The sequence below is a fragment of the Lepidothrix coronata genome, unplaced genomic scaffold, assembly GCF_001604755.1.
Source record: "Lepidothrix coronata isolate B3197 unplaced genomic scaffold, Lepidothrix_coronata-1.0 Scaffold253, whole genome shotgun sequence".
Taxonomy (NCBI): Eukaryota; Metazoa; Chordata; class Aves; order Passeriformes; family Pipridae; genus Lepidothrix; species Lepidothrix coronata.
In genome coordinates this window covers 748,684-757,604 of record NW_016690433.1, presented here as the reverse complement: position 1 = coordinate 757,604, position 8,921 = coordinate 748,684, and the positions used below count along the sequence as shown (strand labels likewise).

Below are 8,921 nucleotides of genomic sequence, written 5' to 3'. Positions count from 1 at the left end.
GAATTGTATAAAATCCAGGGCTAGCAGATTTACTTTCTTTCCATGAACTTGGTTTCTCTTTTGGCTTAGATGAAAAAGTTTTGACTATTTAAGTTGAAATCTTGAGTTTTAGGAAGTGAAGTCACTTTAGCACCTTTAATATATTGCATTTATTTTGGTATTGCTCTTAGCCATAAAGAACAGGCTTTGATTTGTCTAGTGACTGACTAGGTTCAAGGTCCTGAAATTATGATTCCTCAGGGAATATAACCATTGTCAAGAAATAATACTACTATTGCTTTTACCTTCTCTATAGTATTAGTGCCTCTAGCGCTAGAGTAACCGGACATACACATAGATGATTCAAAGATCTTTTTTTCCTCTTTGCTTCTTATGTGTATCCCATTATATTTTCTTGAGAGAATGGGAGAACAGTAAATGCAGCATAGATTGCAGCGTAGCATGCATTGCTACTGCTTTGCTCATAGGTCACTGAGAAGCAAAGTGAATTCTTAGTACTGTAGGCTGTGCTCCATGAATAACCTGCTGAGCCGCTCATGCTAACTAATGGGACACTAGCTCTGTCTGTGTTGTGCTACAGTGAAGTTCATAATATGCTGCCCCACTTTTAGTTCTATTTTAGGTGTAACAGATGTCTCTCAACAAGCCTTGTTAGGTCTTCCTTTCTGTAACTTTTTTTTCCAAGTCTTAGGGTAATGTTATCAGTAAAAGATTTCTGATTTTACTGCTAGCTTCTCATGTGAGTGTGTTGTCCAATAGTTTATAATTTTTAGTCTTTGATTATTTCACTAGTCATTATAATACACTTTTCTTTGATGAAACATTTGCTGCCATCATTATCTCTAATATCCTGTCATCACATCTAGGTAATGTTGTGAATGGAACTATTGGAAAGCAAATGGTCGATATGCTTGTGGAATCGTCGAACAATGTGGAGATGATTCTGAAGTTTTTTGATATGTTCTTAAAATTGAAGGATTTGACTTCCTCTGATGCATTCAAAGAATATGACCCTGATGGTAAAGGGATAATTTCGAAGAGGGATTTTCACAGGGCAATGGAAAGCCATAAGCATTACACCCAGTCTGAAACTGAGTTTCTGCTGTCATGTGCTGAAACAGATGAGAATGAGACTTTGGACTACGAGGAGTTTGTGAAACGATTTCATGAACCTGCAAAAGACATTGGTTTCAATGTTGCTGTTCTCCTGACCAACCTGTCAGAGCACATGCCCCATGATACCCGCTTGCAAACCTTTCTTGAACTGTCAGAGAGTGTGCTAAATTACTTTCAGCCTTTCCTTGGACGCATAGAAATCATGGGCAGCGCAAAGCGCATTGAACGAGTTTATTTCGAAATAAGTGAGTCAAGTCGGACTCAGTGGGAGAAACCTCAGGTAAAAGAGTCAAAGAGACAATTTATATTTGATGTTGTAAATGAAGGCGGGGAGAAAGAAAAGATGGAGCTTTTTGTTAACTTCTGTGAGGATACCATCTTTGAAATGCAACTGGCTGCCCAGATCTCTGAGTCAGATCTGAATGAAAGGTCAGCAAATAAAGAGGAGAATGAGAAAGATAACCCTGAGGAAGAAGATCCTAGAATGGGTTTCTTCTCTCTTGTGACCGTGAAGTCAGCATTAGTAGCTCTCAAGTATAATTTAATGACTCTTATGAAAATGCTCAGCATGAAAAGCCTGAAGAAACAGATGAAAAAAGTGAAGAAAATGACCATGAAGGACATGGTCATGGCTTTGTTTTCTTCCTATTGGAGTATTTTGATGGGCTTACTGCATTTTGCTTTTAGTGTTGTCCGAGGCTTCTTTCGCATTATCTGCAGTTTGCTGCTTGGAGGAAGCTTAGTAGAAGGAGCAAAGAAAATCAAGGTGGCTGAACTGTTAGCTAATATGCCAGATCCCACTCAGGATGAGGTGCGTGGGGAAGGAGAAGAAGGGGAGAGAAAGCCAACAGAAGCTGCATTGCCTACAGAAGACTTGACAGATCTGCAAACTTTATCAGAAGAGAGTGATCTACTCTCAGATATATTTGGTTTGGATTTGAAACGAGAAGGTGGACAGTATAAATTAATCCCTCACAATCCAAACGCTGGTTTGAGTGACTTACTGAGCACTCCCTCCTTAGCTCCAATGCCTGAGGTACAGGAAAAAATCCAGGTAAACTGTATCTTTTATTTTTGATGTATGTTTCCCTCTTTCATATGTTAGTATAGTCTTGAAATGAAATTTGCATCTCTGTTTTTCTGGATTTTCTGACATATTGTTAAGGGAATCACATATCATTACTAGGGCTTACTCTTTCTCATGTCATAAACTTGAATTTCCGCAACCTTCTCTAAGTACATGGTGTTTTGGTTTACTTTTAGCTCAGTGTTAAATTGTTTCTTCATTAATGTAAATTGAATTATCATCTTGTCTCAAAGTTTTGGTTATTTAACAAAGTCAAACAGACCGAACATTCTGCCCTCTGGGTATTCTTTTAAACTAACTCTGTAGTGTATAACAGTGTTTAGACATATTTTTAAACCTGACTTTCTGTAGGAGCAGGTGAAAGAAGATGAAAAGGAAGAGAAAGAGGAAACAAAATCAGAACCTGAAAAAGCAGAGTAGGTATTACTTTAACGTCAGATCCTACAAGGTCACTTCACTGTTGATTGCTCTGCTTGGCTGTGTGAGTTGCAGTGATACCTGTATTCTCTGTGAGGAGTGAAGTGCCTGACACTGTTAACTGCCCTGAAACTACTGTGAATATGACAAACTTTCAAGTGAAAGTGAAAGTTTGTCAAGTATATTCTGAGAAGAGAAGCAGTTTAGAACATCAGTTATTCTGTTTGTAGAGAGATACACAGAAATTAATAGTGTAACTTAAAAGTTTGGCTTCAAAGGTACTTCTGTGATCTTGTCATCTATCATGCTGACAGGTCAAATTGACTTCTAAATAATTCCCAGTTCTTCAGATCATGTGTTTGGAGAAGGCAGCCCACTACCTCTGACTTTCTGTAATGGGATAGCATGATGATAATCACACATCAGATGCTAACACACTTGTACTCCCATCTCCTTCTGGAGTGGGTACTTATGAATTCATCGGGTGGGCAGAAACAAAAAATTTAAAACTTGAGACTTGACTTGTAATTGCAAGAAGAACCAAAGTTTTCTGCAGCATTTGTGAGAACCTGATAGTTCAAATGCATGAGGTTGGAGGGGAACACTTAGACATATAGGTATTCATACAGACATACAGCTGTCAGCTTACAGACATTTTGTCACTGCAACTCTTATCTGCACAATTATGAAGCAGACCCTTCGGTAATAAGGTTGGCAGATTCTTGATTGCCTGCCTCTGCCAGTTAGCATTCTCACTTCAAGGTACCAAAGCAATAAATTTATCTGCAGACTTAAACAGACTGTCACTCTTGCCAGTGCTTTGGACTGAAGAGGGATGCATCTCATGTGCGTGAACTGCATGAACCGCATGACTCATCATTGAGCCTCATTAAAAGATGGAATAGCCTATTTCAGTGTGTGATTTTAATTTTGTGTTTAGCAACTTTACTACCTTATTAACTTTTACTGACTTGACATACTATTTTGGCTTCTTTTGTATCCTAAGAGGAGAAGATGGAGAAAAAGAAGAAAAAACTAAGGAAGACAAAGGGAAACAGAAATTAAGACAACTTCATACACACAGATATGGAGAACCAGAAGTTCAGGAATCAGTCTTCTGGAAGAATATCATTGCATACCAACAGAAGCTTCTTGTAAGCTGTTCTCTAGATTATGTGTTTAGCTGTTGGCAGAGACACGTACCAACATATTATTCTACCAATCTAAAGACAAATAGCATCTGAAAGACCACATTTTTCTATCCAACATCATCCATAAAAAGAACATAAAGCAAAGGTTTAATGGAAATGTTAGAGAAAAGAAACACACAAATAGTATACAAGATACTAATACTTAGGCAGAGAATTATTTTCCCAAACTCAGACCTTCAGAGATGCCTGTACATCATTAGAAAACATCCATGCATTTTTCTGGGAATAAAATTCCTGAATTTTTACAGCAGCTAATGAGCCTGTAGGATTTCTCCTTTCCTGAGAGACAACTTTGGGAAATTACAAGCTCTCCTATAAAAAGAATTGCCTAAGATACAATGCTTAACCTAAACCAAATAAGGAAAGATGTTACAGATTTTTTTCTTAGTGAAATAACAAGTTAATATTTGTCAAACTTCTCAAAACCTGTAGAAAATAAGACTAATTAAATAGTAAAACTGCATATGAGAGTCTCTAAGTGAAATATGATATCCGTGAGTTAACTGTAGAACGGTTTAAAATCTATGCTTTTATTAGCTAGGAGATTCCATGCATATTCACTGAGGCTAGTGTGAAATGCAGAGCAAAAAGAAATACACTTTTGCTATTTTTCTAGTAGATAATTGTTTAGGTACAGCCTACTTCTAACATGAGTAATATAGCAAAACTACAAAACTGTAGTCACAATCTTATTAGGAAATTAGGTATTTAAATTTTGCTTTTGAACTGAGATTAATTTTTTAAGGCTAGTCACATAGGAGTCATGCAAATTTGACTTGATTTTTTTTTTCTAATAGTCTTGTTTAATATTTCATGAATAGTCATCTATAATTAGGGCTGAAAAATTGAGGAATTCCTATGGAAGAGTTAAAGCATTCACAATGTCTACTGTAAAGGATTGTGAATTGTCAGGAATGGAAAAGGCACATTTCTGCAATCCTTTTGATTGCATCATAATGTCAGAGAAGCTTTCTACTCACAGTACTTAGGTCACAGATGAATTTTTGCTGACCTGGTAAAAATCCGTTTGATTTTGGAATAGGAAAAGACTTAAAATAAACTTATATGCAGATATTTTTATTTCTTGGTAACAATTTGCCATATGAATGAAAAATGAGCTGCAGGGAAAATGGAGACTTCTGTATTATTATTACATTACTATTACATTGTGATGTCTCTGTTGTCTCCACGTGTATTGAGAGGACAATGAAAAAGATGTAAGAGGCAATTAAAAATCCTTCATCCTTTCTGCAAGGAGTGAAACAAAAGGTCCTTTATCCATTATTGTAATGTGGAGTAGGAGAGAATTTGTACATCACTCAAAATGTTTGTTGAGGGTTTTTTTGTTTGTTTGGATTCTTTAAAAATATTTAAAATTCCATTAAAAAGTTCTGTAGGGAAAAAAACCACAAAAAACCCCCTCCATGCAAGAACCTAATAATTATGACTGAATCTTTATTAGTCAAAGTTTATTTATGTTCTGTTCTATTTTCAGAATTATTTTGCCCGAAACTTTTACAACATGAGGATGTTGGCGTTATTTGTTGCTTTTGCCATCAACTTTATCCTGCTTTTCTATAAGGTAAATAGTAACTTTTCAAGTAGCACAATGGAAACCATTTGGATTTTGTAGGCAATATGCCATGGTAAAACTGCCTAGCCTAACAGATTAAATACCTGCTTCATCCTACCACTTCAGAAATCTAGAGGAGAGCTGAAGTGCTTGTGTGAAGTAAGAAGAGACTTCCAGTACACAAATATTTATTTACAAAGTTCTGTGCTGCAACAAAGCAGCAGGCTGTAAGGCATACCCATGCCTCAGATGTTCCATTTCACAGTACAGTGAACCAGCCAAGCCGAGCCTTCATTGGCAACTTAAACTAATCCATGTCAGTTGAGATGTTTTCTTGTGCTGTTATGCTCTCCTGAGGGGGTGTGTACAACAAGAAGTCACATCATGTCAAGCTGCCTAGAATATCACTTTCAGTATCATTAATACAACTCTAGAGTCTGTGGATTCGAATCAGTTTCTGGCAGAGCCCTGAAGATAAAGACTACATGTGGGATTGTCAGGAATCGACTGGATTTCTTCTAACATAAAATTTAACATGGTGATAAAATTTAGCTTGGGCCAAATTTGCTACAATGGATAGACAGTGAAAAAAAAAAGAAAAGAAAAAGCACACTATCACAGGCTGGTGTAAAAAGATAAGGTATTCTTTCTGGATGTTTTTATGCAAAAAAAGTCTTACAATTGTATTGTCCTTGGTATCATTGTTTTCAGTTATACTACTTAGCTTGTATTTCTGTAAAACTCATATCAAAGGAAATACAGCTGCAATATTAAGATTAAGTGATTTAAACAGGTCTCCACATCTGCTGTGACAGAAGAAAAGGAACTTCCTGTGGTATCTGATGGTGAAAGTACAAAGTTGAACATCCTGGAAAGCGATGATGAGAGGGTCATTGCAGTGCATTATGTCCTGGAAGAAAGCAGTGGCTACATGGAGCCCACGCTGCGGATTTTGGCCATCCTACACACAGTCATCTCTTTCTTCTGTATCATAGGGTATTACTGTTTGAAAGTAAGAAAAAACTGAACTTTTCTTTTGTATTCTAGGTCCAAACTCTTTTATCCATTGAACGGTATAGATTGAAACAAAGTCATAGCAACCTTGCTTAAGCAGAGAGGGAAATCATGTAAAGAAATCATATTTTGTTAGTGTAATGTAAACAGAAATTGATATGTGTTTTCAGGAAGTTACATGCCAGTCTGATCTGCTGTAATTGTCTGGCTGACAACAGTAACTTCTATCAAAAGCTGCTTGAGTCTGTCAAAGACAAGGTGTGAATGCACATGGCCAGAGGAAGCTACGTGACAGTATTTGTATTACTAGTCTGTCATCTGGGTTTTTTGGAAAGCATGCAGCATTTTGGCCTATTGCTGCTGCATATTGTGGCTATACAAAATGTCTGCTTTTCATACACACACACTCTGGTGGTAGTGTTTTGGCAGGAGCTTAAGCATCTTTTGAGGAATATCTTGCACAAGATTTCTGTTAGGGATGTGAAAAATAAAGATGTGATTTTTTTTTCGCAAAATGCTTATTGTTGTTTAGGAAAACCAAATGCCATAAATCTCTGAACCTGGGAGAAATATATATGGGATGTACTTCCCCCATTTTTACACTCTTCCAAGGCATAAGTGCAGGATAGTGCTAAATTAAATGGACCTCTGCTATGACCCAGTATGGCTGCTAATTTGTCCTTATAATATCTTATGTGGTCCATGATATTTTTACTTTCCTCTTTTAATCGATAATACTTTTTCTATGCTAAAGACATGATCAGCATTTTTAGTTCATATTACTGCATTACAACTCTACCTTAAGTGTCCCTGCAGACCACTAAATACTACAATGTTTTCTTGTTGCATTGGTTGCCATGAAATATGAAAGCTTAGACTTCTGGGTTTTGAGATGTTCTCTTCTCCCACCCCATATGTTTTGAGGTTTTTTCTACTATTACTTTTTATGCTACTTTGCCACATTTTTTTTCAAACTACATTTATTCTCTGATTAGAAATGTAGTTTTTTTCAAACTACATTTATTCTCTGTTATAACAATTAATAACAATTAATTGTTATAATTATTTGTCATAATGAATTGTCTTCTTTCTAATTCTGAAACTCTGAAGAAAAGTCCAAATATGGTTTCAATCTCTATCTTTGAAGATTTTGAAATCTAAAATCTTCATAACTGCAGGCCTGTATGTGATAGGTTTACTTCAGAAGATTGCTCAACATGAAATCCACTACATTTTTCTCATTTAACTATTGGAAAATAGTGTTGGAACATTTTCATTGTACCTAATGTAATCACCACATTGCTTGAGTAGTCCTAATTTTATTATTACCATTTTAGTATACTCATGTCCACTCTTGAGTAGTATTACAGTCAAGGTGGGTAATGGAGGGTGAGTGCATTCTGGGGACCTGTGAAATAGTTCCAGGGAAGAGTAGGGTTTATTTTTTGTTGATAACAGATTTCTAAGAAAAAGCTACTCTGCTGGGACCGCTATTTACATCTGCCTTCTCAGACTGTACTTTTGAATGTCATCCTGCTGATGAAAGAGAGTTGTGGGTAAAGCCTGATCCTTACTGGTTAGGTGTCTCGGCTGTGACAAGTCTATGGAATGTGAATGTGATTTTTCTTTTTTGCTGCTTACAGTCTTTCTTTCTCTCTGTTGTGAAACCACTTTATTTCCTACTGTAAAACCTCAAGAAATCTTTAACAAGTAAAAGGCAAAATCTGGCATCTCTGGATATCAAAATGAAATCCAAAAGTGTGATCCCAAGTCAATTTTGGATCTAGACTTTCTAAGAATTTTAAAAAAGATATTATTTTAGCTCTCTTTTCACTTGAATAACTGTAATCCCTCCATAGCAGTGAAAAGCTATTTTTATTTGAAGGATCCTTTTTCAGGGATTTTGGCCACCTTTTTATGACTGTTTGGTACACTGCAGTTTAATGATTCTGAATGACCTAATCCTTGTGCATCAATACGTTTTTCATGTTCTAGGCAATTGTTAAGTTTTAATTTTTTTAAATACTGTTTTTGCTTTGTTCAGTTTTCATACTTTTCATAACAACCAGATTTTCTTAAAAGTTTGCAGGCATGTCAGTGCATTTTAAATAATTCCTGTAAATTTTTTTTTTAACTGCAGGTTCCACTGGTTATTTTTAAGAGAGAAAAGGAAGTGGCAAGGAAATTGGAATTTGATGGGCTATATATAACTGAGCAGCCATCAGAAGATGATATTAAGGGACAGTGGGATAGGCTTGTAATCAACACACAGTGAGTTTTTACTTACTCTGTCTCATTATAGCCTTGCAAGGAATTGTTCTTCCATTTCCACAATTATATACTTGATCATCCAGCTTGTCTGAAATAAACAATTTTTAGGGACATATTTCTAGCAAGGATATACAAAAATATACAAAATATGTCAGGCACCTGTTAGGCTAATGTTTACTAGTATTTTTAGTATTACTGTTTAGTCTTATTAATTCCTAGATTTTTGCTTTAA

At 36.0% G+C, this 8,921-nt stretch overlaps 1 protein-coding gene across 1 annotated transcript in view; it reads left to right on the top strand.

Annotated features, from left to right (window-relative positions):
- The window catches only part of RYR2 (ryanodine receptor 2), a gene marked incomplete at its 5' end in the record, with an annotated part of 247,650 nt that overhangs the window by 217,593 nt on the left and 21,136 nt on the right, over nt 1–8,921 (top strand). Inside the window, 6 exons of the mRNA XM_017835267.1 lie at nt 867–2,170; nt 2,555–2,619; nt 3,627–3,774; nt 5,327–5,413; nt 6,198–6,416; nt 8,559–8,689. Coding sequence (XP_017690756.1) covers nt 867–2,170; nt 2,555–2,619; nt 3,627–3,774; nt 5,327–5,413; nt 6,198–6,416; nt 8,559–8,689 — 1,954 coding nt within the window. The remainder of the gene's footprint in view (nt 1–866; nt 2,171–2,554; nt 2,620–3,626; nt 3,775–5,326; nt 5,414–6,197; nt 6,417–8,558; nt 8,690–8,921) is intronic.